Source organism: Priceomyces carsonii (assembly GCF_900007245.1).
Source record: "Priceomyces carsonii strain CBS4050 genome assembly, scaffold: Debaryomyces_carsonii_scaffold_6, whole genome shotgun sequence".
NCBI classification, from domain to species: domain Eukaryota; kingdom Fungi; phylum Ascomycota; class Pichiomycetes; order Serinales; family Debaryomycetaceae; genus Priceomyces; species Priceomyces carsonii.
Genome location: NW_026946679.1, coordinates 985,342 through 1,013,323, shown reverse-complemented (window position 1 = coordinate 1,013,323; position 27,982 = coordinate 985,342). Strand labels below are relative to the sequence as shown.

At 36.6% G+C, this 27,982-nt stretch overlaps 15 protein-coding genes across 15 annotated transcripts; 8 read left to right on the top strand and 7 right to left on the bottom strand.

Moving 5' to 3' along the window:
* Window positions 1-102: 102 nt before the first annotated feature.
* On the top strand, window positions 103-1,416 carry APM1 (Apm1p; the record flags this gene model as incomplete). The annotated part of the gene is made up of 1 exon (XM_062955678.1): window positions 103-1,416. The coding sequence occupies one exon, from the start codon at window positions 103-105 to the stop codon at window positions 1,414-1,416; it is 1,314 nt and encodes a 437-aa protein (XP_062812256.1).
* Window positions 1,417-1,563: 147 nt separating this feature from the next.
* PRCAT00005593001 (uncharacterized protein) lies at window positions 1,564-2,292 on the top strand (the record flags this gene model as incomplete). Its single annotated transcript, XM_062955675.1, has 1 exon — window positions 1,564-2,292. The coding sequence occupies one exon, from the start codon at window positions 1,564-1,566 to the stop codon at window positions 2,290-2,292; it is 729 nt and encodes a 242-aa protein (XP_062812255.1).
* A 155-nt stretch (window positions 2,293-2,447) lies between these two features.
* On the bottom strand, window positions 2,448-4,214 carry ILV3 (dihydroxy-acid dehydratase; the record flags this gene model as incomplete). The annotated part of the gene is made up of 1 exon (XM_062955674.1): window positions 2,448-4,214. One exon carries the CDS (start codon window positions 4,212-4,214, stop codon window positions 2,448-2,450), a length of 1,767 nt encoding a protein of 588 aa, XP_062812254.1.
* A 668-nt stretch (window positions 4,215-4,882) lies between these two features.
* On the bottom strand, window positions 4,883-5,128 carry PRCAT00005591001 (uncharacterized protein; the record flags this gene model as incomplete). Its single annotated transcript, XM_062955673.1, has 1 exon — window positions 4,883-5,128. The coding sequence occupies one exon, from the start codon at window positions 5,126-5,128 to the stop codon at window positions 4,883-4,885; it is 246 nt and encodes an 81-aa protein (XP_062812253.1).
* A 210-nt stretch (window positions 5,129-5,338) lies between these two features.
* On the top strand, window positions 5,339-6,490 carry PEX4 (E2 ubiquitin-protein ligase peroxin 4; the record flags this gene model as incomplete). Its single annotated transcript, XM_062955672.1, has 1 exon — window positions 5,339-6,490. One exon carries the CDS (start codon window positions 5,339-5,341, stop codon window positions 6,488-6,490), a length of 1,152 nt encoding a protein of 383 aa, XP_062812252.1.
* Window positions 6,491-6,809: 319 nt separating this feature from the next.
* RPS28B (40S ribosomal protein eS28) lies at window positions 6,810-7,013 on the bottom strand (the record flags this gene model as incomplete). The annotated part of the gene is made up of 1 exon (XM_062955671.1): window positions 6,810-7,013. The coding sequence occupies one exon, from the start codon at window positions 7,011-7,013 to the stop codon at window positions 6,810-6,812; it is 204 nt and encodes a 67-aa protein (XP_062812251.1).
* A 424-nt stretch (window positions 7,014-7,437) lies between these two features.
* PRCAT00005588001 (microtubule-binding protein) lies at window positions 7,438-8,304 on the top strand (the record flags this gene model as incomplete). The annotated part of the gene is made up of 1 exon (XM_062955670.1): window positions 7,438-8,304. The coding sequence occupies one exon, from the start codon at window positions 7,438-7,440 to the stop codon at window positions 8,302-8,304; it is 867 nt and encodes a 288-aa protein (XP_062812250.1).
* A 632-nt stretch (window positions 8,305-8,936) lies between these two features.
* PRCAT00005587001 (uncharacterized protein) lies at window positions 8,937-9,917 on the top strand (the record flags this gene model as incomplete). Its single annotated transcript, XM_062955669.1, has 1 exon — window positions 8,937-9,917. One exon carries the CDS (start codon window positions 8,937-8,939, stop codon window positions 9,915-9,917), a length of 981 nt encoding a protein of 326 aa, XP_062812249.1.
* A 678-nt stretch (window positions 9,918-10,595) lies between these two features.
* PRCAT00005586001 (uncharacterized protein) lies at window positions 10,596-10,874 on the bottom strand (the record flags this gene model as incomplete). The annotated part of the gene is made up of 1 exon (XM_062955668.1): window positions 10,596-10,874. The coding sequence occupies one exon, from the start codon at window positions 10,872-10,874 to the stop codon at window positions 10,596-10,598; it is 279 nt and encodes a 92-aa protein (XP_062812248.1).
* Window positions 10,875-11,305: 431 nt separating this feature from the next.
* On the top strand, window positions 11,306-13,168 carry PCL7 (Pcl7p; the record flags this gene model as incomplete). Its single annotated transcript, XM_062955667.1, has 1 exon — window positions 11,306-13,168. The coding sequence occupies one exon, from the start codon at window positions 11,306-11,308 to the stop codon at window positions 13,166-13,168; it is 1,863 nt and encodes a 620-aa protein (XP_062812247.1).
* A 462-nt stretch (window positions 13,169-13,630) lies between these two features.
* Window positions 13,631-14,926, top strand: PRCAT00005584001 (uncharacterized protein; the record flags this gene model as incomplete). The annotated part of the gene is made up of 1 exon (XM_062955666.1): window positions 13,631-14,926. One exon carries the CDS (start codon window positions 13,631-13,633, stop codon window positions 14,924-14,926), a length of 1,296 nt encoding a protein of 431 aa, XP_062812246.1.
* Window positions 14,927-15,120: 194 nt separating this feature from the next.
* Window positions 15,121-15,327, bottom strand: PRCAT00005583001 (uncharacterized protein; the record flags this gene model as incomplete). Its single annotated transcript, XM_062955664.1, has 1 exon — window positions 15,121-15,327. One exon carries the CDS (start codon window positions 15,325-15,327, stop codon window positions 15,121-15,123), a length of 207 nt encoding a protein of 68 aa, XP_062812245.1.
* A 1,699-nt stretch (window positions 15,328-17,026) lies between these two features.
* PRCAT00005582001 (CREG family protein) lies at window positions 17,027-17,833 on the top strand (the record flags this gene model as incomplete). Its single annotated transcript, XM_062955663.1, has 1 exon — window positions 17,027-17,833. The coding sequence occupies one exon, from the start codon at window positions 17,027-17,029 to the stop codon at window positions 17,831-17,833; it is 807 nt and encodes a 268-aa protein (XP_062812244.1).
* A 688-nt stretch (window positions 17,834-18,521) lies between these two features.
* On the bottom strand, window positions 18,522-20,531 carry PRCAT00005581001 (uncharacterized protein; the record flags this gene model as incomplete). Its single annotated transcript, XM_062955662.1, has 1 exon — window positions 18,522-20,531. One exon carries the CDS (start codon window positions 20,529-20,531, stop codon window positions 18,522-18,524), a length of 2,010 nt encoding a protein of 669 aa, XP_062812243.1.
* Window positions 20,532-25,234: 4,703 nt separating this feature from the next.
* On the bottom strand, window positions 25,235-27,943 carry PRCAT00005578001 (CCR4-NOT core subunit; the record flags this gene model as incomplete). The annotated part of the gene is made up of 1 exon (XM_062955661.1): window positions 25,235-27,943. The coding sequence occupies one exon, from the start codon at window positions 27,941-27,943 to the stop codon at window positions 25,235-25,237; it is 2,709 nt and encodes a 902-aa protein (XP_062812242.1).
* Between the last annotated feature and the right edge of the window lie 39 nt (window positions 27,944-27,982).

Genomic DNA, 27,982 nt, shown 5'->3' with positions numbered 1-27,982 from the left:
ATCTGAAAAATGATTTTGTTAGTTAAATTCGACCGGAGACGCTCCACACAGATACAGCATCGGCATATAGCAGGCGGTTGGTGGCATTTCACTAGAAACAGTATGGCATCGCAAATACATTTCTTGGACATAAAGGGAAAGCCCCTACTTTCCAGAGATTACAAAGGAGACATCCCTTCCAAAACAATTGACAAGTTTCCTTTATTATTGCTCGAACTAGAAAATGACGATGAATCTAACTACAAGCCTTTCGTCAATGACCTGGGTATTAACTACGTCTACATCAATCATAATAACCTCTACGTCTGTGCTCTCACACGCAAGAATGAAAATGTGATGGCACTAGTTGTGTTTTTGTCCAGATTAATTGAAGTACTCACTCAGTACTTTAAAAGCTTGGAAGAAGAATCAATTAGAGATAACTTTGTCATAATATACGAATTACTTGATGAGATGATGGATTTTGGAATCCCTCAAACTACAGACACGAAGATATTGAAAGAATATATCACCCAAGATTATTATAAATTGATCAGAAATTCATCTACAAGGATTATTCAGCCACCTAATGCTGTCACTAATGCTGTGAGCTGGAGAAAGGATGGCATTGTATACAAAAAGAATGAAGCGTTCTTAGATGTGGTTGAATCCATCAATATGTTAATCAATGCCAATGGGCAGGTGTTGAATAGTGAGATTTTAGGTGCTGTCAAGATTAAATCACATTTGAGTGGTATGCCTGATTTGCGGTTGGGTTTGAATGACAAGGGCATATTTAGTACCACTGAAGATGGTGCATCTGCTAATTCAAAAGGAATAGAGATGGAAGATATTAAGTTCCATCAATGTGTAAGGTTATCCAAATTCGAGAATGAAAGAATAATCACATTTATTCCTCCAGACGGTGAGTTCACCTTGATGTCATATAGACTTTCTTCTGCGCAATTTCTAATGAAACCATTGATTTTGGTTAATTGCAAATCAAAAATTCACAAACATTCTAGAATAGAAATTATGTGTACCGTGAGAGCCCAGTTTAAGAGAAAATCAACAGCCAACAACGTTGAAGTCATAATACCGATTCCAGAGGATGCTGACACTCCGAAGTTTACACCGGATTATGGTACAGTCAAATGGATTCCTGAAAAGTCATGTCTAATTTGGAAGTTGAAGACTTTTCCAGGCGGTAAGCAATTTCAAATGAGAGCAGAACTTGGCTTGCCAGCAGTCGTTGATCCTGAAGATGCAATTTCAAAAAAGCCTATTAAAGTTAATTTTTCGATTCCCTATTTCACTACGAGTGGAATCCAAGTCAGATATCTTAGAATTAATGAGCCAAAATTACAATATCAGTCATACCCTTGGGTAAGGTATATTACCAAAAGTGGAGACGATTACACTGTTAGAACTAAATAAATATAGGAAACAGAATATAGCATATTACGAACTCTTTTCTCCAATTTGTATGTTTATTCTTATAAATGGTGTGCATACATTTGTGTCATTTATGGATCATCGTACTTTACGATTTCCTGTTTCAACTCTAGTACTGTTCTCATTAACATGTCACATCGACAAGACGATCAAAGAATCAACCATGTTGTTCATCAAATCATCAAGAATAATTCGAACAAGAGCTTGCAGAAACTTAAGAGAGAAAATGAAAGTAAAATAATTAAATCAATTAAGTTGAAGCACAGAGCTCAATTTTTAGACATATTATCAAAGAGAGATCACTACATCAACAAACTCAATAAGTTCGTAGATGAATGTATTGATGAGAATATTGATACTACTAAAGCTATTAGTATTCCAATAAATAATTATAAGGGCCCAGATCCTGCTCATATTACCAATTTGCACCATGCTAAGGCTTATGTTGAAGAGCAGATAGCTAAAGACCACAAAATGGTAACAAAGATACAAGGTTTGATATCAAAACACTTTCAGTTCCAAAATGAATATGAATACAAGCGAAGAGCCATTTCGGATAAGAGGATTCTTCAACGGGTTCCTTTGAAGCTTGATAAACTACTGAGAGTAAATGATAAAGTTTTGCAGGAAAATGAATTGCAGAGACAAAATGAAATGCAGAAAGAATTAAATGATTTTGACAGACAAATTATGAAAGCATCCAAGAAGTTATATCAAGAATCATTGGAATTACTTAAGTTATGGAACGTCCCGTTTTTTTGCATGTTGGAAAACTTAGAATATCCTGATTGTGAAAGAGATAAGGTTGATCTTTTAAATTACATGGTTGAACTTTTCAACCCTACAAGACTGAATTGAGTTAATCGATAATCCATTCATTAGGACATTAATGTATATAGATGCACAAATAAATCAAATGAGCATATGCATAGCCATTCATTCGGCTAATTTATCTTAGTAAAATTGCTGCCTATAACGTTCACGCACGTTATAGCTTGAATTTACTCTTTTTTTTAATTTTTATTCCAGTTAAAGTTATCAGTGACACATCCAGAAGATGCATCACTTACAAGAGCACTGTACTTAGCTAAGGTACCTCTACGATACCTCGGTGTTGGAGCTTTCCACGATTTTCTTCTTTCATCCATGATCTCCTGAGAAACTAAAACATCGATCTTGTTGTTTTCTGCATCAATGACAACTTCATCACCATCTTCAACAAGAGCTATTGGACCACCGACCGCAGCTTCTGGAACAATGTGTCCGATTAAAAACCCATGAGAGCCTCCTGAAAATCTTCCATCAGTCAATAAAGCAACATCCTTTCCTAATCCATATCCCATCAAAGCAGAAGAAGGTTTCAACATTTCAGGCATTCCTGGACCACCTTTTGGTCCCTCGTACCTTATTATACAGACCGTCTTTTCGCCTTTCTTAATATCACCGTTTTGTAAAGATGTGATAAATGCAGCTTCGTAGTCGTACACTCTAGCCTTACCTTTGAAATAAGTTCCTTCTTTTCCTGTGATCTTTCCTACGGCCCCTCCTGGAGCCAAAGAGCCCTTTAAGATTTGCAAGTGACCATTTGGCTTCAATGGATTAGATACTGGTCTCACAATGTCCTGACCGTCCGGCAAACTTTTAACTTTCTCTAAATTGTCCTTAACAGAGTTACCGGTCACCGTCATTTGTGAGCCATCAATTAAACCTTCTTTCAAAAGCATCTTCATAACGGCGGGTGTGCCCCCGTATTGTTGGAGGTCTGCCATAACATACTTACCAGAGGGTTTGAAATCCGCCAAAAGGGGTGTTGAATCTGAAATTCTTTGGAAATCCTCTACAGTCAATTTGACATCAACAGATTGAGCAATTGCAATCAAGTGTAATACGGCATTCGTAGAACCACCAGTTGCAATGATATACGTAATAGCGTTTTCAAACGCCTTCTTCGTCATGATATCTCTTGGTTTCAAATCTAAACTCAACAACTTCTTAATAGCATCTCCAATGTTATCACATTCAGCGGCTTTCTCTTTCGATATAGCAGGAGCTGAAGAAGAGAAAGGTAAGGACATTCCCATTACCTCAGCCGCAGAAGCCATCGTATTTGCTGTATACATACCACCACAAGCACCAGGTCCAGGACAGGCATGCCTTACGATATCCTTCCTCTGGTCGTTAGTGATCAAATTAGAAAGATATTGACCATACGACTGGAATGCGGAGATGATATCAATTTTGTCGGGAATGACTGCTGGATCTCTTCCTCCACATGTTGGAGAACCTGGCATAATTGTTCCACCATACACCATGATGGATGGCCTGTTATGCCTTCCCATGGCCATCAATGTTCCCGGCATATTTTTATCGCAAGATGGAATCGCGATACTACCATCGTATAACTGGGCCATTATCATGGTCTCAAAAGAATCGGCAATAATTTCACGTGATTGTAATGAGTATTTCATACCTTCTGTACCATTCGTTATACCATCAGAAACACCTATACTATTAAACTGCATCGCTTTCAAACCTGACTTGTTCACGGACGCTGAACAACGATTATTCATATCCATAAGGTGCATGTTACATGGGTTTCCGGACCACCATACAGACCCAACTCCAATTTGCGCCTTAGAAAAATCTTCGTCTGAAAATCCCGTCGCATAGAGCATGGCCTTTGAAGCACCCTGTGATTCATCCTGAGTGACGATACTTGAGTACTTGTTAAGTGACTTCAAGCGGTGGGATGACTTCGAAAATCTTCTAATATGAAGCATGTTTTGAAATAATTCTGTTGAAAGTTTTACCCTCTTTATACGAAACTACCTCTTCGCTGTTTACTTTCTTTTAATTCTAGGAGCTCAAACTGAACTTTTTTTCACCAGTTTTTACCAGAAGTGACTCAATGCTATCCTGCAGTTAGATTTTATTTTTTTTCACGCCATATACAGGCCAAATCTTTTCATGCTTTGTTCGCACTCTCAGTGTGCCAATAAAGAAGTATCATTTTGTAAGCATTGATCAGTGAAGAGCACCAGAACGTTTTTGCTATCAGCTGCGTACCTCCAGATAAGAGCTAAATCTATTTCTGAACAGGGAGAATGAGCTCTATTCATTTCTAAACAGGTCTACCTTTTAGTAACTTCATGCTCGGTATCTTCTAATTTGCTGTCTCTAATTTTTGCGGCATATAATCGATCACCTGATCTTGCATGTGATCACCTTTTCGACGTGCCAAAAGAGTCGTACCCATGATATGACATGTGCATAACTGAGCGGAAGATTATTCCTGTATATACTCGTATTTTACATTGTTATTCTGGTCGGCAAAAGCAATTACTTTGTGAGAAGATTTTACCAGCGTGCTCTGCTGCACGCATATTTCAATGACATCATAGGTGCTTAGAACATCACTTGACTTTACCATCGACAAATATTTAGAATGCTAAATAGAAATGGGTTGAATTGATGTAAGAATACTTATCTCAAGTAAAGACAACTTCGTAGCAATAAACAAAAACATATGGCGTTGTTCTGTTCCGCGCCTCAATATGTCTATCTCTCTTGCGTCTGCATTCTTATTCAAACACCAAGTGCGTACAACCGGTAAGTAAACATTAGCCTGCATATAAAATTGGTCTTCCCGAGGAAAGTTAGGCTGCTCGAGTTTTTCTGCTGACTGAATCCTCATTTGTCACGTAAAGGATTTTCACTGTCATTTATTCCAGACAAAGACTACATAAGCAAACGGTTTGCAAAGAATAAGACATCGTGACTCTCAAAGGTTGTGAGGTGTGATTTAGACTTAAGTTTGACACGGTCTTCGAATTTTTAAGATACTAGACGAGCGATTGGTAGTGGAGCTTAGTAGAGAAGAAAGTTGAACAGGGGCAATACAGAAATGAGTGAAAAAAGGCTATTTAAGGAATACCAGCAGCTTCTTAAGGCTTCGCCATCTTTAACAAATCATCAAATAATAAATTTAGAGCCGGTAGATGCATCGCAGAGTATTTATGACTGGAAAGCAACTATCTCAAAAAAGACTGCTGAAGACTCACCCTATTATTACAACGGTCAGTGGACTATAAACATATCTTTGGACTCCCGATATCCAAATAAGCCTCCAAAAGTTGAGTTTAGCAAGACAACTCCTATCTACCATCCTAATATTAATCCTAAGACTGGCGAGATTTGTTTGGATATTTTAAAATCGGAGGGTTGGTCTCCTGCTTGGAATCTCACTAATGTAGTAGTGGCTATTCTCATGCTCATCGATGATCCGGAGCCAGATTCTCCTCTCAATATTGATCTGGCTAATCTTTTTCGTAATGATAAAGTTGCATTTGAAAGCATGGCTCAATACACGATGTGGAAACATAATACGTTTTACGAGAACGAGGGAATTCCTTTGAGGGATCCTAGTGGCATTAAGATAGGTCTGTCTTTAACTAAAGATGAGTTACGCTCGATGAAGGTTTCGAAAGATGCCTCCAGAGCAATCCATGAAATAGAAAAAAATGCTGAGCTGCTAGCTACAGATATGTATAAGAATGAAATTAATAATGATAATAACGTCAAGGATGAAGTCAAGTTTCGATTAGATCCCCAATTGCATAGTCTCAGTTTGTTGAACCGACATGAGGATGAGACTCAGAAGGAACTGTTACCGCCCGATATACCTGACAGGACTTTTTCACCCGATTCCAAAATCATCCATGACATAGGGGAGCAAGTAACGAAACAGTTCTTTGAAAAGGTGAATGAAATTGGACATTCCCACTCGGCTTCCAATTCTTCAGAGTCGTCGACGGAAGATGATTTGAATTCCGTACGACAACAGGTTAGCAAGAATGTATCCAAACAAGTTGAAAAGCTCTGCTCACTATCGGTATCACCTGCTAATGACACTAGTGAAACTCACGAAAATGATGACATATTTCAAAGGGAACGGGCTAAATTTTTAAAGCATGTAGATGAGCAAGTTAATATAGTAAGGGAGGAACAAGAGAGAAGACAGCGGAAAGCTTCAAATCTGTCAGAAAGCGATTCATGAGATATCGAATACACGAATACAACTACACGAATACAATAGAAGATATAATTTAATACGAAATATTACGAAGAAAAATCCTTGATCTATTCGATCTGTTCGCATGCCAAATATGCTTTGAAATGAGGCTATTTTTAAGGAAGACATGTTGTCAATTTGTTTATAATCTACATTTTCAATTGGGAACAGCGTTCAAAAAGCGTGAATATACGTTGCATACATTAACTAATTGTACATGTGTAAAAGAAAACTGTAACTAGTAATTCTAGATGATTAACTTTGTATTTCTCTTGATTTATAGTTTGGTGCAAATACCAGCTGCTTAACGTAATCTTCTTGCCTCTCTCTCGGACTCCATTAAGCACAAGATATCATTTTCTCTTACTGGTCCTTTAACGTTTCTAACAATAGTTCTTGAAGAATCTTCTAAAAATTCAACCCTTACTTGGGTGACACCACCTCTAGAACCAGTCCTTCCTAAAACCTTGATGACTTTAGCTAATGTAACAGAAGTTTTAGTATCCATTTCGATATAGTTGTACTATTGTCTTTATCACTAATAATTACCTTGCAATCTTGAGTGAAAATTTTTCAGCTACAGGTGAAAAAAGACAAAAAAAAATTCGAGATTGAATCGTTACACAAATACAAATATTACACAAAGATAAAGTGTCAAGGAACTTAGGGATATTTTATACTGCTTGCAACAGCGCTTCGCCAGCTAGACGTAAGAGACGTTGGAATGGAAACTGAGTGATCTCAATTATTCTTCCATTATAAATTATTTTGAAGTTTTGAACATACTTTCGTAAAAGTTCAGAAATTTAAGATGGTCAGTCAAGATTTAGCATACACGACTGTATATTACATTTGTTTACAGATCAGAAACATATCAACAAGCGGATATACAAGAGATCCTTTTACCACTAAGTCGTCCACTCACGACAAGCATGGTGGTTGGCGAGTCGAGAACGGAATTATTGCAATGGCTCAACCTAACTTTGGATTTGAATTACACAAAGGTTGAGCAGTGTGGTACGGGTGCTGCGTACTGCCAATTAATGGATTCCATAGTCGGGGGTGTTCCCATGAATAAGGTAAAATTTGAAGGCGCTAATTCTGAATATGAATATCGCCAAAATATGAAGATTTTGCAGGCTGCTTTCACTAAACATAATGTGACAAAGGTAATAGACGTAGAACGGCTCATCAAGTGCAGATTGCAAGACAATTTAGATCTATTGCAATGGTTCAAAAGATTTTGGATGGATAACAAAGGAGTCAACGATACTTACGATGCAAAAGCGAGAAGGAAAATGCCTGGTAGCTCAAGTGGCGCGTCTGGCTCGAGAGCGTCTAGTGTATCATCGAACGCTTCAAGAAGGGCCACTATGACACATAATACCTCGACATCTGCTAATATACCCACAAGACGCATATCTTCTAATGGTAGGCTGTCTATGACGCCTCTTACCCCTCAGAATTGCAATAATAACAACACAAAGGTAGTTCAATTGAATAAAGAATTATGTGAAACGACACAGGAATTAAACGGTCTTAATGAGGAGTTACAAGAATACAAAATATCTGTTGAAAGCTTAGAAACCGAAAGAAACTTTTATTTCAACAAGCTCAGAGAGATAGAAATTTTAACACAAAACATTAAAGACCTCATAGAAAACGGGAAACAGAATGAGCTTGATAATATAACCATTACTGAGTTCACATCAAAGCTTCAAAATATTCTATATTCAACTGAAGAAGGCTTCCGGGCAGCTAACGAGTATGAACGCGATGAGGATATTGAAACTTTTTAATTGCTTACCCATTTTTGCAACTGCAGTCATGGTAGTTTCCTCTTTTGAAGCTTGCTACTATTTGCATAACTTTTTGTAGCTAATGAGTAGATTAGTTATTTTTGAACTAAATTGCTGCCGTCTTATAGTGTAGAGCTGCTTGAAGATATATGATATTCAAATCAATTGAATTTTATCATCACTAGTCTTGCTCTTATAAATTTGTAACTGAAATCTCACGTGCTCTGGCCGGAAATGACAGAAACTTTTCCAAAAAAAAAATTTTATTTTTTTATTTTAAATTCTTGTGGCTCTTATAAAAAAATACAAATAAAAGATAGGTTCAACTATTTCTTTAGTCAAATAGTACTTGAAATTCATTCACGGCGGTGTCCATTATATCTATTGGCTCTATATCATCAGAGTAAGGGTTACCCAGGGACACTTGTATTTTGTGATTTGCAATCTGAACTAGAGGTTCCAGACTTCATACTTCCGATAGCAAGAAATAACACATCACGCCTTAAAAAAAAAAGTAAGCAAAAAGCTTTATGGTTATCAAGTTGAATCGACGGTGCCAATAAATATCTTGAATCTGGTAAATCAAAGAGCGTCACCTATAAAATACAAACTGTCTTCCTTGTGAATAAAAGATGACTGCCGGAACTCATACGCAGTATAATTATAATAGGCGTAACTCTGCTACTTCGTCACCATATACAATACCAGTTAAGCACCAACACGGACATAGAAGTCATCAATATGCGACTTCTCCAATTCAATCAAACCAATTTACTTCTTCGAGCCATGGAAGGGGATCTATTTCTTCCTCGGGCCCAACACTATCCAGAGAATTTGTTGTAAGAAGAATAAGTGAAGGAGAGAGTGGACGTTTAAAAGAAGAACTTAAGTGTGAAGCATGTGGTAAGGGTTACAAGCATATTTCGTCATTAGCGAAGCATTTGTGGGAACATACCCCAGAATGGAATGTTACGAAAAAGTTATTAATTTCTAAGCATCAACAGGTTCAGTTGTTGGAGGCAGCGAGTATATTAGTAGGCATGAATGATGGCGCAACTTCAAGAAGGAACTCAGTTTTTCATGAAGAAGAAGACCCTAAATACTCTTCTCCACTTTCCCCATCATTCCCAGGAGAGAATGGTTCTACATCTAAAGTTCCAACACCTCCATCGAATTCCGAACCCGAAAAATTAAATGAAAATTATCATACCTTTAAATATGCATATGGAGGGGCTTATGAAGTGGCGAACGTGCCAAGTGAACATTTCTCTAGATCTCGTTCAGTATCACATTATTCTCACGACTCAATTAGTGAAATAGGCTCTCCAATAAGTGGTGGATTTCTAGAAGGAGCTCATCAGAGCCTGAAAGAGACTGGAGTGAAATCTATTGATATTTCTAACGGAAGCAACAATGGAGACACTTTGAAGTCTCCACCTTCTTCCTACAATTATAATTCAAATATTCCTGCTCAAGAAACTAAGTTTATACCCACTTCTAAAAGTATTAATTGCATAGATGAAAACGTCGACGATGATGCAGAACATTTAGATAATAAGTCCTTGCCCAGTCAGTCGTCTGAAGATGAAGAAGTTTTGGGAAAAATGGAATAAATGATTTAACGGTATCTTGGATGAGAATAAAACTATGAAGATGGTAAATACATAAAAATTTTGAAATCGATTACATAGACTTAATTTAATTCAGTAGAGCTTCACAACCACTAGCGTATACTTTTGTGATTTCGGCTACGTGCTCGGTGTTCTGCATATAATTTATGGATATATTTTCCTTCGAACGTTATACTCAAAATGTAACTTTACTTCTTTAACCATCGAACATGGTCTGATTATTATAGTATCTTGGCTTGATCTGGACTTGATTTTTTTTAACTCTTGTTCGCTGGCTGATCAGATATCTCCATTCTCGATGACCCGTTTTGGTAATTCACTTGGAGCAGGATGTAAAATCTATAATAGTTCTCAAGATTGGTCGAAGGGCAACTTTCGGTCATTCTATGCTTATAGCGACTAGTTCGAAAAATAACAAAGTGTTATCATGGTACATCGATTTGGAAGTTTCTGGTCTTTTGGATCAGATAATAGTACCCATCGGTGTCTCCAAATACACGTACATTTTCTAATCATTTTTATCTACTCTCTTGTGTTATTTGTGTTATAAGTAATTATGGTAGTCTTTTATTTACAGAGATTTGCTATGTCCTTTGGTTTCTACGAAATCATTTTCAATAATGCATGGATTAGGTTTAACTTTTCTATTTCTTCTTAAGACTAACTCTTCGTGTCCTCGTCAGCAATAATAATTTCACCACTTAAAGGCTGTAGCTTCTCAAACCTCTCCTTTAGTTCCATTTGTTGCTTGTGTTCCAAATCATTGGACCTTTGTTTGCTTGACATTTCTTGTCTTTTCGCCTCCACTCTTGCTGCGTCTTTAATGGGGCCCTGTCTGAGCGCATCTCGTTCCAACTTCTGATTAAAATTTATAAAGGCAAAAGCTGATACTGCAAAAAGGCATGATGTCCCAAATGTGATTTTAGAGGCAGTAGACATCTGGCTTCAACTTTTCTCTATGTTCAAACAAATATATCGTGGAGACATTCGAAGTCTTCTGATGGAGCGCTCTTTTCCATTTTGTGTAATCGGAATGATTAGGAAATCCAACAACAGATGAGGCTCCTACTTCGAGGAAAGTGCTGAAGGATAGTAATCTACACTCGCAGTCATATATATTCAAATTAAGGCTAATAATCATTGAGTTTATGGATCCCAGATCAATAATAAGTGACAGTGAATATATTCTTTTCAACTAGAAAGTAAGTAATCTTCGTTTTTTAATTATCAAGGTTAATTTCAGACCCAAGCAAGATGCATTTACTAACTTAATAGGTAGGCGATAAATATAAAGAACTCACTCATTGAATTCAACAATATTTATGGTCAATTAAACCTCAACAAAGTTAATTTCAAACAATTTAGTGAATATGTGCCCACAATTTGACCGGCTGTCGACCACGGTCACTTCTTCAAATACGGGTGATGATTTTCAAAAGGGAGACTGTTCACACAGACCCAGCTTCTCAACAAATGAATCTCAAGTGTCAAATTTGACGAAAAATCTTCTTTCTTCATCGGCTAGTCGTCATGGTAATCAAAGTAATAGCCAACCTAACGATGATAATGTCAAACCATCTCAAGAACAAAATCAACGTGATCTGCAACGTCAATCGCAAGAACAAAATAAGTTGAACCAGCCCGGACATTTGTTACCAGAACAATTACAAAGTCAACTAGAAGAAGAACAAACAAGTCAACAGCCACTTCCGAACCATCCACCCAGCTATAGTGTGTCTGAAATCTCAAATTCGTCTCAAAGTAATAAGTTTGTATCATCATTTGGTCAATCAGGCATGTATTTTAATCAACAGCATCCCCCCTCATATCCAGATCATGGTGCAGTAAATAATAGTTTTACTTACAGAGCTGGCAATAATTCAATGAACTATATTCCTTCTGACCATAATACACCAACAATGGTTAGCTCGTCATATTCTTCCAATCCTCCCCATACACCATCGTTTCAAAACATGAATATGAAAAATAGTAATCATTTTGTTACCCAACCCTATAATCAAAGTCAATCATTTTCAGGAAATCTCAAGCCAAGCGTCATGAATTCTGCTCAAGCAATTCCAACTACAAATGTTTCCATGGATTCTGTTAATTCAAGTTCATTTACAAATACCTCTTTTGCGAATCCATTTTCTCGCCCGGCGACAGTTGCACATTCCCAAAATAAGTTTCCTCATTCATTACCCAATGTTGGGCTGTCCCAAGCAGGTTTTGTACAAGCCCCAACTCCATTTCAAAGATTTTCTTCAATTAATGATAGACAGGTTTCTGATAATGAATCTCTGTCTCAAGAACAATTTCAGCCAGAAGGCACCCAAGGAATTACTTCGCATCCACAATTAATAAACTTGGAACCTGATCACTATATGACTTATAAGGAGTTCTTACATAATTTAAACGTGGAAAGCTCCATAGCTGCCAACGAAAATAATGCGGAGGCTGAGGAGCACTTGAACATTATTGATTATCCGGTTAATGACTTAATAATGATGTTAGCATGCTTACTAACTAAGATCATAGAAGCTAATGATAAATTACATCCTAATCATTTCGACAATACCATTAACATTAGGCACAAATTGAAAGAGCAGAGAAAGTTAAAGAAGCTTCGGAAACTTGAGGCGCAGAAAAAAGCAGAAGGTTTAAATATTAATGACTTCTCTATTAGCTTCGACGATGTTGAAATATCTGACGATGAGCAAGATGAAAAGAAAAACAAATACCTAGCTAACGTATTGGCATTCCATGGAAAAAATGTTCCAGGTATATCTTTGCATGCCTATTTGGCAAGAGTTTTAAAATATTGTCCAGTAACTAATGAAGTCTTTCTATCATTGTTAGTCTATTTTGACAGAATCGCAAAGAAAGCCAATAACCTAAAAAAGCATGAAAATGAGGGTGCTGAAGGCGATGAAATGTCTGAACAGCTTTTTGTTATGGACTCCTACAATATTCATCGTTTAATCATAGCAGGAATAACAGTTTCTTCAAAATTTTTCTCCGATATTTTTTATAAGAACCTCAGGTATGCCAAAGTAGGCGGTCTTCCCTTAGAGGAATTAAATTACCTTGAGCTACAATTTTTATTATTATTGGATTTCAAACTCATGATATCTGTCGAAGATTTGCAAAATTACGGGGACCTCCTATTAAGGTTTTGGAAGCGAGAGCAAGTGACTAGTGAACTTGTAAATCCTGATGTTCATCGCTCTTGATTGCTAAGAATCAAGCATGACTGTGTCACCTATGTGATGTATATATTGAGAGTAAAGATTTTGCTTCGTCAAAATCATGGTAGTGAGGAGCAAATGATCGCACCAATAATTGGAATAAAAAAAAGAATTTGACGCTGGAATATGAGTCTAAAGTGAACAGAGTTAATCTGTGAAGTAAATATTATTTATTTTAACACTTCTTTCCTATCGAATATTATTTGTTGGATCATTGAACGAAAATGTGACTTTTCCTAATGAAAAATATAAACATTGATCTTGTAGACATATAAAACTTAAATTCAGAACCTGTGTGCGGCACACTATTTTCATTTTCGGGCCAAAAATCTTATTCGATCCCGGCTTCCGTGAATTTTGCAATGTAAAATTTGATTACAAACTTTTTCAATCCTTGCTAAGGGTCTTTCCAAGACGACTAGTCAGTAGCAAGCCCATTAAGTAAAGATGACTTCGATTCAAATGTCAGAGCTTCTCAAGCCTTGGACTCCCAGTCTGATACCCACACTAACTGCAACAACTTCCATAAATACTGACCATTATTCAGATTTGGTAAAGACATTAACTTCTGCTACAGAGAGAGTGGCAACTGAAACTGTTAAAGGGAACCTATTTGACCTCTCCCAGATAATAAGAGGTGCAGAAGCCTCTTTGACAGTCTTAAGTGCCGAACGTGTTATGGCGACTGCTACTGCATCTTCGGAGTTATCGTTAGCTTCCCAGGCAATCTTCAATGCTACGGTAAATTTAAAGTCTCTTGATTGGGAAATGAACTTATATTCAATGAATATCAATAGAGCTGGTAATCTTATTCTTTTCATTGCTTTTGCATTATTATTTCTTGCGCACATTGGTTTTTCTGGTTGGTCTAGAAATATCTATATGGGTGTCTGCTTAGGTTGTGGCTGTGGTCTTGAATTAGCAGGGTATATAGCCAGAGCTTTGGCTTATAATGATACTGCTAATGTAGATAAATATCTTTGTCAAATTATATGTCTAACATTAGCACCTGTTTTTATTGCAGCTGGTATCTACTTTTACCTTGGGCAGATAATCGTCTTTCACGGAAGGCAATACTCAATACTAAAGCCAACTTGGTATACATATATATTTGTTTTCTGTGATATTGTGAGTTTGGTTATTCAAGCAGTTGGTGGAGGTATGGCAGCTACTGCCTTAAAGGAACATAACTCGCTGGATCCTGGTAGTCATACTATGTTAGGTGGGGTCGTATTTCAAGTGTTTACTATGAGTGTTTTCTTGATTCTATTGTTTGACTTTATTAACAGGACATTCTTCAAGGCAAATCCAGAAATCAAGTTCTCTGTCAAAAAATTCTTTCAAATCCTTCTCAATACGCCAGAAGGAATCAGGCTAAGAGAGAAATTGGATCCTTATTATAACCCCATTTTCTCTAAAGCAAGGTCTGGAGTATTGTATAAATGGATACCTTTTGCACTCTTGGTATCTACCATATTCGTTTACATCAGATGTATCTACAGAGTTGTGGAATTAGCTGAAGGATGGACTGGAAACTTGATAACACATGAGGTTTATCTTGCGATATTGGACGCGTTGATGATTTTCTTAGCCTGCTTCGTATTAGCAGTTTTACACCCCATGTTTACAATCGGCAAGCTGAAGCTCTCCTTTAGAGAAATTAAGAGGCATGCTGCCACTAAACCTATAGAAGAACAGAGCCAAGAGTCGCAGCCCTTCGATAGTTACAGCAAAGAAATATAATCCTTAAGAGCAAAATTCTTATTTCACATTTCTTATATCTATTCATTAGTTCCCTCTTATGTATATAATTAGTAGAATTGAATTAAACAAGTTATAACACCTTTAATAAATAATCTTTCAAATAAAATCAAATACATCAAACACAATCAGAGCAACTAATAAGTTCTGCTTCTTCTTTCTATGAGCTATTATCTCTATCTTTTGGCCCTTGGAATCCATCCAGGGGCATCCTTTACGCAATAGCTGTCCGCACAACCACAAGGCTTTGGCTTTCCAACATCAGTCTGTGAATCCTGAACAATCAAACATGGGTGGTACGGTGGCACTGAATTTACCTTCTGTTTACCTTTTGGAGGGATGTATGTGTTTGCTAGTAATTGTGATAATCTTCCTGAGTCCATGATGTGTTTTTGATATCCCTCCCTTATCCTGTTTCGGTAAACAGCACTTGCAAAGATATTAGTACCCAAATGGAAAGATAATAGCTTTTCAATGTAATCTGTTGATTAATAGTGTCCTTTGAGTCTACCCTTTCTTCAAATTTTGCTAGCTGCCATATATATATCTTTCAGGTAAAGCTTGACTCATATGATGAAACGGCCGTATACATAAGTGTCACTTGCAACAGATATTCAAACTACTGATAAGAAAATCGCGATAACATCCGATTACCCCTTTAGGTCACTTCCAAGCGATTCCGAAATAAAAACGACCTAGCAACAACAATCTCTAGCAAAGTTACGAAGACGAAATCAATAGCTGAATAGAAAATCACTAGCAATAGTTTAATTAATCAATTACTGACGGTTAAATAATATCCTAACACATCAAATATTTCTGTATCTTCCACGGAAAAAAGAAAGTACCACCATGGGAAAATGGATATTGTAAACATTTATTAAATGAACTAATGACTTCTGAACTTTTCTCTTTCTACAATAAATACTATAGTATGCGCACTCCATGAAACGAAATCCAACTTCTTTGTATCATGCTTCAATAAATCACAGAATATATAAATAAGATAGTCAAACAAGAAAAATAGCGCAAATGGCACAAAACGAGAATGAAAGATAATGTATGCTTAAGTTCTTTCATTCTATATCTGTCTATCATTAAACCTACTGGTGATAGAACAAATCGTTCAGCCTTCGCTCTTCTTGCAGCTATATGAACTTCCAGCTAAAACTGTTCTTCAATGTAGTAAAAGTAGCATTTCTTGTAATGTAAGCGCAATTTTGGAAAGAAATCGAATTTGCAGCCTCACTAATTCCTAGAACTATATGCTAATTTTATTTATAGATTAAAGCACAGGGAAAGGATCCTACGACATCTTGCTGCTAAGTTGAAGTAAAAAGTCTCAGTATTTTAGTGATCTGAACATAGTTGGGACTGAAGATCTTATTCTTTCAGCGCCCCCATTTCTTTTAGTTAAAGAGCGAAATGGTATGCCCTCAAATATTTATAAGAGGCTGATCTACAGTTAGCCTTTAAAGCATGCTTAATAAATTCGACCCCCAAACCTTCTGCAGTACCCCCATATGCCTCTCACAAATCTAGATAAAGTTATTCCTGAAAAAGAGCTGGTAATGAAAGCATAATGAAATCTCATGATATATTTTGACTGATAGCTTATCTTGAATTTCGGTCTGTACTTGTTTTCTCTTTTAGAAGGAAGTCAAAACCTATCAAGATATTACATTCAAATATAATACTAACGCACTCCTATCCATATTCACTCTTTCTTGCAAGGTAATTCAATGTAATCGAAATCTTCAGATTTGCGTAATGGGTTGAAGAACCAACTAATTAGAATCTAGCCAAAATCTATGGATTTGTTTTAAATACCTTGTAACGAACCATAGAAATCTGAGAGACAAACTCATTTTAAGAGACTGGAATGACAATTTGCGAGCCAACGGCTGTTAATTGATTGTTCGATTTGGAGATGCGCTCTAATTACACTATTGACATGCATTCGCATCTTTAGTAGAGATAACAGGTTCCTTTGGAATGACATGCTGTAATCAATTGCGACAATCGTGATTGAAGCTCGAAGATTTGACTGTAGAGACATGATTTTTAACTGCTAAACATCATATGTGTGGTTGCATTCTGCATCTTCGAAAGGCACTTCCGAAGTCGGACAATTTAGAGTGTTTCAACTTTTACTTCAACAGATTATACACTAAGATCAATATGAGGATACGTACAACGCTTGCAAGCATCATCAATATTGCATATACTATCAATCAAGTGTTTGCTCTCCCAACTAGGGAGAATTCAATTGACATCTTGAATAATCAGATCCCACTTCAGATTGATGTGGTACCCAATATTCAGGAAGCTGCTAGAGTAGCTAGAACATTAGTGTCTAGGGAATCCCTAGTCAATGTTAATACTTTCCAAACTCTAGAGTCAAATTCTGAAGTCTCTCAAATACCTGTGTCTTCCATGGAATATTACGCAGATTGTGATGGTGACGGAGATCCTTATTGGCTTGTGGTGGATATTGGATCTACTTTCCGAAATATCGAGAAGGGCTCTAGCTACACATTCACTATTCGGGTAGGAGACCATCCTTTAGGTGAAGACGTGGACCCATCTTATCCAGGCAGTATTAAGCATTCGCCCGCTGGTTCACCAAGAATCAATTTGAGAGGGAAGTTGAAAGATGTGACGTTTGAAAATCCGTCTGAACAACTCAAATTGGAAGCTTGTTTCTTGAAGAGGCATCCAGATGCAAACGCTTGGCTACCACGAAATAAGATCAGTCCTCATAAATCACATTGGGTAAAGTTTATCGTTGATGAGGTTTATATGGTTGGGGGATTCGGTGGCTTAGGTTATATTGGAACTATAAAAGGAGATCTTTATCATAAGGCAGAGATAATCGAATCAAATTAGTGATCAAATTGCGGTTTCTTGCAAAAAGATGGAGTCTACAAGCAGAGTAAAATGATGTTGATGTATGCACATTAAATAATTTTCGTAATATTCGTGATAACCCTCTTTTGGACCGCTATTCAGTTTTAATAACCAATTCACTTATTTGAGATTACATAGTTGGTACTTTAATGCTTAATTTGTTTTATTTGTGAACATCGCAATTATGTAGATATAAATATATTCTCTGCAAAGAATGATAAACCTTGAGTGACTAATTTAGTTATCCAATTCTATAAATTGCGATGACCTTGAACATTTTTGGAGTCTCATTGGATGTCAGGAGGTGTGAGCTGAAAGTTTCACATTAGTTTATAGTTATAACTCAATATATATTCACTAAGATTTAAAATTAAAGCGAATATTTGCACTACGAATTAACATAGGAACAAATCCTATATTCGACATATTCTGATAGACTGTTACTTATTATGCTTGAAATTATGGATTTATATAATGGAAACATTATCCTCTGGAACTAAGCCATAAGACATAAATTGCTATGCGCTCGACTTCGAAATCTAATATTATTCCTGGTATTCTTAATGACATTTTTGGTCTTGTTATCAAATAGTTAAAGCATCACCGTTAGATGTTGTATAATCAAGAAATATCACCACCTTGAATTGTATCGCTATATTTAATGGTATTAAAAGTCTCCCTTCCTCAATCCAAAGTATCCATCTGGAGCATTCGATGCATCCAATAAACTAACTTGTCCCAAACCACCATCGGTACCAGCATAAGATACTTCATTTCCCCACCAGTTTACGTCTTTTTCATGATACTGAACAGCAAAAAAGATGATAATACCACCAAATGCAACACCAGCATCAAGGGCAGATGACAAGATATAGTTATATTTCTCCCACCATGCACTAAATCTTTTTTTGATATAGTGATTGAAGGCAAAGCTGACATAGAGACCAGGAAGGAAATAGCTTAAATTATAGGGGGCATAATTAAATAACCCACCAATAACGACTGCTGGCTGGAACCAACGAGTTTGTTTGTAAAAGTAACGTCTAATGGCAAGACACACAAGAGAAAGCAAGAATCCAATGAGGAAACAATAAGGTAATACTGGATATAGTTTATTGAACACTTTCTTTGGTCCAATAACACCCCAAAATACTGAAGAAGAATAGTAAGAAACTTCACTGGGACAAGTGAAGTTGTTTGCCTGCTCATCTGTGCAAATTCCCTTAAGGTTATAAATTTCCCAGTTTATGACAAGCAAAGATACTATGATTTGGAAAATAGTTCCCAGAAGTTGACCACGGAAAACAGCCCTTGGTGGAATTTTTGAATAGTGTGCCATTTTTTGATCGTACACATATTGTTGAGCTTGACCAGTAATATTGAATCCCAAAGCTTTTAAAAACATCAAAGCATCACCGTTTCCTGGTAATGCATATCCAATAATCAATTCAACTAAAACTTCAAGAGTGAAATAGTACCCGGTAATAGCGTAAATAACACATAATGGGATTACAAACACCGCGTTGATACCAAGCATCAAAAAGATTCCCCAAACGGGGGTATTAGCAGGATAAACTTTCACGCAAACAATCGCAAACACAAGGGCGATTAACATTATAACTATAAAACACCACTCTGGAACTTCTTTATAACGAGACATCATTCGAGAATGTGGGTCATTGAAACGTGCGTAACTTGATGATTTCAAATCAGTAATCAGATCTTTTAATGATTTGAGCGAGTTCCAGATACCTTTACGTTCCGTGAAGAAAACGTATGGAATCATGAATGTATAAAGAGCACAATTGGCACCGTAAACCAACAAGTTACCAGCACATAAGTATGGCGGACCATATTTTTTGTACTTAGCCTCATCTAGCTTTCCATTTGTAAGTACGCTTTGAACCTCATAAAGCTCACCTGTATTTGTATAAATGTTGTTATCATTAATCGGAAGATAAGCGGTCCATTTATAATTACTATAATAAAGACCGATAATAACGATGAACCCGATGAACATTCCTATCATCATATTTAAATAAGTATAGAATGGAAATGCCAAGGGAAGCCAATAACCAATGATATTCCAATCAAAACTACTAATTGGGTTTAAACCAAGACCTTGAATTGATCCTGTAACGTTTGCCAAATTGAAATTATCTGGTTTGATCCAAGTCATCCAGTTAAAGTATGATAATGCTTGAAATAAGTAATCAGGAATCCACATGTATAAAAATGAAGAAGAAAACACGATGAAGAAGAGTTTATACCGAGTAATTGTCCAGCCATTGATATTTTCTTTCTTCTCTTTCTTCAATAATGCTCGATTAAGGGCGAGAGTAGGCAAAATAGTTGGCCAAACAGCACGTACTGGGTAAATAACTATCTTTCTAAGAATACCTGCAAATCCAAAACCAAATAATTGAGTTGCAAGAGAAATTAAAATTTGGTAGCCAGCTGTAATCCAAGTGTTACCATAAAAGACACTTAGTTTTTCAACATAAAAGTTGTAACCAACATACATACCTCCAATTGCTATGTCAAACAAAACAGTTGCAAACATTTGTTCTTTATAAGTCCAAGGACCAGGGTTTAAAGAGTGTCTAGTACCAAACAAGGTAAACCCCCAATCTGGTAAAATATATTGAAGAGTAATTCCACATGGATACATTAGCATTTGACAAACCGAAGCTGATAATAAATGGACGGCTGCCTACGAGAGAAGAGCTCGTTGACCCCAGTACCAATGATACACCAAACGAACCCTAAGAAATAGGCACGAATAGTTTCACATGGGATATTTGGATCGTCCGTTGGTGAAGAAATTGCACGCACTTCTGGATAAGGAGAGTGGTATTCATTCAAGGCAGCGTACATCTTCACTTGAAAAGCCCAGTCATCATAACTCATCCCTAAGTCATTGTTATAACCTTTTTCAATTTTTTCAATGAATTCAAAATCATCGTAAGGAAAATTTGGATCATCATTATGGTCTTTAATAACTCGTGTTAAAATCTCAAGCGCTTTTTCTAAGGGCAATTCTTCAGTTTTTCGATAAAGATACTCTATATCAGGAATAGTGGAGTCGGTAGTTAAAACATCAGCATGCCCTAATTTTTCATAAAGCTTTTGCTTATAATCCTCGCTAATAGGAACAAACTCATCTTTCGATTCTTCCTGTGTGAATTCTCTTTTTTCATCAAGCTTGTCCTCAAGCTTTTCTTCAGACATTTCGCTTGTTGCAGAAATAAATGAAGTTGAAAACAAAAGAGAGCTGTATTTAAATAATCAAAAAGATCTACTACATAGTTCGATTTATCAGATGAGGATTAGGAGAAACGACTTGAATAATACGAGTTAGTAAAATGGAATGGCTTTCTAAATGCGCAAGGTCGGAAGTTAACCACCAATAGCATTACAATAGAGTATTTTTTTTTACGTAAATGTAGAATTTTCCAGAGAGAAAAATTTCTGGAAAATTTTAATGCCGCCCGAGTAATGTTATTCATGTAGCCTCTACTGTAAGGGTTTTAAGCATGCAGCAAATGTCCGCTCTCGAGAGGTTGAATGAACTATTCGAAAGTCAGTCCGAATCTCTTTCTAGTCTCGGTAATGACGGGAGGAAGCTGCTCTTAACGCAAGCTTAACAGTTACAATTATCTTTAAGATCTACCATCCCGCGCGCATAAGATTTACTATAGGCGAGATTACATAAGCTTGAGTGGCTTACGTGTGGGACTGAATCTTCATAGGCTCTACTGATGGAAGCTCGCCTTTTAACAAGGCTCAGATAAAGGAGTGACAGAAATTGACGCAGAAACTCTAGAGCTGTGAAAGTCATTTACGGGTGACGATGATCATATTGCTGTGAGTGTATGATTTCTGTAGCTTGAAACTCAAATATTAGAGGTCGAGTAACTGGGCTTTTGAAAAAAACGCCTTTAATGGCGAGATCTCCGACCTGAGCAGACAATTATTACTATTGGTGCTAATTGTAGATAAAGCTTGAATTACCAACATCTCAATTCTAAATCAAACTGTTAAATTAGAATTCGAAAAGACGGAACATATCCAACCCAGGATTATAGAAAACCTTTTATAGATGGAATTGATAAATTTGATAAGGTCCAATAATAGAAAAGGTTTAATTCTCTATCAATAACGCTCTTAACCGTAAGTACACGGCATTTCTAGATATTGCTCTTATTCAGAAGTATACAAGTTCCTTTAGAGAACACAGATCGCTTCTGAATTACGTGACATATTGCTTGCTCTTTCACATTAGTGTTGCCCAATTGATTGAATAAGTAATGTTTGGTTAAAATTAAACTTGATGGCAAAATCTTTTAAAGAAGAGTTACATTAAAGGTATTCAGAAGCTGCGGAATCAGTTTCGTTATATAAAACGCTTGAGAAATCAGCTCCCGGCTTATTCAATGCTCCCGGCTATTCAATGAGTAACATTCGTTACATGATCTGTGTCGTTTGCGACATTTTATGATTTTTGGTGATGATGGGGTATTTTAAGATGCACCCAACGGTCCGTTTCACTGCCCAAGGTACGCAAATACAGTGCTTTGCGATGTGGCCAATGAATTTTCTACAACGAATATCTCTTTCGATATAGCTATTCATATGTGGGAAACTTTTATTAAGAGCTTATTGGAACCACAATTGGAACCACAATTGGAACCACTCAATGAGCCGTTTATGAGATTATACATGTCAACTCAATCAACATCGTTTTTAGCGACACCTCATGAGCAGGTAGATATCTTGTGATATAATGCATCCCTGCGCTTGCTGCACAGGTACCAACTTGAATATTCTTGGCTAAGTTCTTGTCGCAGTTCCATCTTCGGTTAAAACAGATATGCAGTTTTTCAGTTTTGACAACTTTTGGCTTCATCGATATGTTTCCTAAATCGCTTCGATTTGCAATTGCAAAACACTTCCTAAGCTATTTTACACTTCTTGACCCCATGGTTCGAATGAAAAGCTCAAGAAAAATTGATACTTGAGATGGCTCGTATTTTTCTACATAAAGACTTATTCAACACAAGTTATGACCCTTTCAATCGTTCTAACTATGTAAAACCTAAATCAAACTTGGTGCCTTTCACTACACAAAATAATAGATAACTTCCAAAAGTATGTGGATGTATTAAAGCGTTAAAGTAAGAGATATTTTGGTTACCATCAAACCAGGACTAAGTATTACAAGTTTCTGTTTCCCTATTTAATTTATTTCTTACCGGTCTTCTTAGCTGCCTTCTTCTCCTTCTCTTGTTGATCTTTCAAGACCCTCTTAACGATCTTTTGTTCTTCAATCAAGAAAGCTCTAACGATTCTTTCCTTAACACAACCAGCACATCTAGAACCACCGTATGCTCTTTGCACGGTCTTGTGGGTCTTGGAGACTTGAGCGTATTGTCTTGGTCTCAAGGTAGAGATACCTGGCAATGCACTACCACAGTCACCACATTTGACTCTGGAAGCTTGCTTCTTGAGATGCTGAGCAACTAATTTTCCACCTGGAGTCTTAACGACTTTGACCTTGTTAGATCTGGTGTTATCTAAATATAAGTTAGTATTTGTCACTATTGATGGTAATTTATGCTTAAAGGGAAAACATGGTAGCCCGATAGAACAGAAGAACTGAGGTTTTCACAATCTTTAAGTTTAGAAGTTTCAAATGCAACTTGATGCGAAATTAACATATTCTTCAAACGATTTCATCTCCCAGTGACAACTTTACTCAATAAGATATGTAAATGCAACAAAGAACTCGGTTTGAGTCTCCGCCAGTCTCCTTTTTGAAGATAAGCATTTTGATATTTAAGGAGCGTTGTCGTTAAGGACATCGAACAATTTCTGCAATTATAGTCGATCATTACACCTCTAAGCCCACTGTTGCAGTTCAGAACCATTCATAACTTCGGAGCATCAATCACTACTTTTGTTCATTATTCATAGTTCCCATAATTTCCATTCAAGCAACGCGGCATTATCTGAATTAAAACATACAAGGATTTCTTCTTCTGTAAGTAATACGTTGAGCCATTTCTAATATACTATGCTATAGTCAACTGTGAAAGAAGTGAAGCTAACAAATTTTATGAATTGGAAAATTTCACGCTCTGAGAATACAGGCTTGAGACTTGTGAAAATTTTTGTTAATAGGATAGTAGTGCGCACACAAAACAATCAGATCACGTTAACACTTCTTGGAAAGGGCTGCCGACCTTACAGAAACGCAATTAGACCGGATCTGCCTCAAAAGACCTTAAGCTCTTTTGTTCCGGACTCTTGTATACTAATCCTGAAAATGTGTTGTAGTAGGTCTTTATGACGTACCATTTTGAATAGAATTAAAGATTGAGGAATAGAGTCTTCTTCTAGCATTAAAATGCTACAAATAGAAAGGGGCTTATATTGTTTTGTAGTATATAAGTTTATCATAATTCACCCTAACGTTTAAACGAAAACTGCAGTTTCATATAGGAAGTAAGCTTAGAGCTTACAACTTATTATCGTCTTTTTCAACAGCTACGACTTCCATCTCTAAGTCGACACCCAAAGGAAGTTCCTTAACTGCAACGCAGGACCTAGCAGGCTTGTGATCCGAAAAATATTTACCGTACACGGAATTGAATTCGCCAAATTGTGCTTTCATATCCGTCAAAAAAATATTCGCCTTTACGATATGTTTAAGTGAAGAATTCGATGCCTCTAGTATATTTGAGACATTTTGAATAACTTGCTCTGCCTGCTCTTGAATTGAAGGATTTGCACTCAACGGTTTGTTCTGAGGTGTATAAGGAATTTGACCAGAAACATAGATAAATCCTGCGTTTGGTTAGCAATTTGTCAATAATTGTTGTTTACAGCTGATACTTACCATTTACTTTAATGGCCTGAGAGTAAGATGCTGCTGGTGGCGGCGCATTAGCAGTCTTGACCTATTGCAGTGTTAGTAATTTCTCCTTAGAGCATATATGAACTGATCCTTTCAAATGGTAGCCAAATCCTATTACTTTTCGTTCTTGAATAAAATACATACAGGTGTGATTGTAGAATTGAATCTTTTGGCTGACATTAGGTTTCTAGATATAGTTGAACGCAATTGATTAGAAAACATAGTTTCCTTTTATAAGTATAAGTTGGAAAGTCTTTTTAGGAAGTATTCTATATGACACATAATCGATTTGATCCGAACTGAATTGCAAAATTTCATTGCACAGAATTGATTCTTCTAGATTGAACTTGAGAGCTAAAAATATAACAGGTAAGTTTACATTTTATTAAGTCTATTATACATTACAAATTGAAGTTGAACAAGTCAACTATGCTCCAGCTGCCTTCCGAGTGAAAGTCAGGTTATTTTCCGCTATTCGTGAACTTCACCTCACCATTGAGGAACTGATCATTGAATTCAGAAGTGGAGGTTGCACCTAATCCAGGTAAATCAGTTTCCAAACCTGCCGTCAATAGAGCATCAAGCTTCTCGAAAAGTGTTTCTGCTAGGTATTCAATCTTGCATAGAGTGTCAAAATGGTTCAAGAAGAACTTGAAATCACTTGAAATGTGCTCTCCTTCCAGTAAGGTTAATTCAGTCACTTTAGCGGCATTGGAATAGCCAGATATAATAAGCTTTATATGGTGCTCGATTCTCATACCGAGATTACCAATGATACTCAAGTGATCAGGATTTTTGTATAAATCATCGGTAATTTCTGAAGTTGAAAGTAGGGAAAATTTGTCGATTAGATTGGCAAGATCTTCTGAGTCGTAGTGTACCATAGGCGTGACATCATCATGACTTGGGGGTCTTTCTATATCATAATTGGCCGTCTTAATTTTGAAAAATAACTCACGAGCTTCGGGTAATTTTCCGATCCAGCTTATAAGCAAAACTTGTATATCGTTAGAATAGTCATCTATGTCGTCGTCTTTATTCCCTTTGTTTTTCGCACCTAGGGTAATAACACCAATTTTGATTAATTGATTGATCATTAGGCAAATAAGACTCAAATACTTCTTGGCAATAGATTCTGCTAAAACAATCTTATATCCGTCGTCCATATGTATCCCTTCTGTCGCAGAAAGATAAAGACTACAGTTTGATAAGAATTCATGAAGCAACATCAGCCTTTCAACATCACTGAGTAAAATTTGACCACCTTTTCTAGAGAACTTATAAGGCCTTTGCCTTTCATCACTACCTCTCAACCCAGACAATAATTCGAACACGTAGTCAATTAATAGTGTAGATAAATTAATATTATGAGTTAAGAACCATATCAAAACCCTCCTATAACCTTTACACATGAACAACTCATCAAATACACATCTTGCCAATTTGTTATTATTATGAAGAAATATTTCGGCATTAGTTATCTGAAATATAGGAACGATCAATTTGTTTTTATTCAGGGTCGTTTGGATTGCATCGTCCGGTGCCACACTTGACAAGAATTCATAAAATTTATCAGGAGTTATATCATTTTTGACACCATCAGCCTCATCCTTTATAGCCTTCGCAATTGTATTAAGCAACGCTTGTCCAATCCGACTTTCAGTAACCAGCTCATCTTCAATGGAATTAGTCTTCAAAAACCGTAAAGTTTCTACTAACTCCTCCCATTTCCCAAAAAAATCATCAGAATCCTCTTTTTTGTCAAGCTTTTTAAAGTTCTTCACGCACAGCAAGAACCAGTCCTGAAAAAACGCATTTTCGTCTCTTGGAACATCTCTCCAGTCCCGTCCAAATTCATCAAAATTAATCGTAGAAGTATCTTTTGATCTAACTGCTGTTGTCACGACACTTTCTTCTGCTGGTGTATGCGTCTTTTTGGCTTCAGGTTCACCTGAATCCTCTTCTTTTTCAATAATGTCCAGCCACTCATCATCTGTATTATCGAATCCATAATCGAACATATACCTAATATCTTCTTCAAATCGGTCATCATACTCTAAATCAATCAATAAATCGCCAATCTCGGAAATTGGTGTATTCTGAGCTATTATTCTTTTCTTTTCCTCCTCGCTCGAATCGGGCTTATCTGTTGCTTTAATAGTAGATGTGAAAGTTATTCCACATTTTACAATTAACAATGCAATTACCACCAACCGCATATCGATCAGTAATGCACCTCCATTAACTTTCTTACGGCCCAAAGGTTGAATGAAGTTTAATAAAGTTTCATTCTTCAAATCATCTTCCAGATCTGTATCTTCACTGTGAGATACGGGTAGTTTCTCTTTTAATAACAGAGACAGATTTTGATTTAAAATACTTCCCAAGACAAACCTTATAGCACTAGAGCCATTTACAGTTTGATAAACAATCTCCGGGATTTCAAACTGATCATCTTCATGTTCATTTTCAGCTTCAACTTTTCTATCAATTTCCAAGGCCAAAATTATGATGTTTGTGTGACACTTCCAAAGCTTTATGAAATATTGCAAATACGGGTTCTTACTTAGATTTCCTTGACAAGATTTCGGCGAAACCATTTTGTGAATTGAAACGACCAATATGCAAACTATTGAATAAACGATTCTTAATTCTGAATCATTCAAGCCAGGTGAAGGTACCCATTCAAGTAATTTGCTAACCCAATCTCCTTCATTATCCACATATCTGAGCTTTAGCTCGTCATCTGCATTTATTGCTCTATTAACTAAAAGGAGGAGCTCGAAAAACCGCATTGACATACCAAATTTGCAAGAATTAATATCTATTTCTTCCTCTTTTCCTTCAGCCTCAGCTCGACCGCCGTCAAAGTGTTTCACATACTCTAGATCTACGTACTTGGGGTATGCAATAGCGATGAGCAAACTTGATATGGAATCTACGCTGAGAATGAAGTCATCCGATTCCTCTGGTTGAGTGAATGGATCCACAAGTGCCCCCACTGTCAAAAAGATATACCACAATAATTCATCCTCCTTAGTGAGCTTAATCCATTTACCTATTTTTTCATGCCTCTTTATGAGATTCTCACTAAATTCGCGTAAAGGGAGCGAGAAATCTACCTCTAGCACATCCTCATCTTGTCTACTTTCTGATTCGGAATCCAGCATATCATTTCAATTTTGTTATTCACCTATAACCATGAAGAA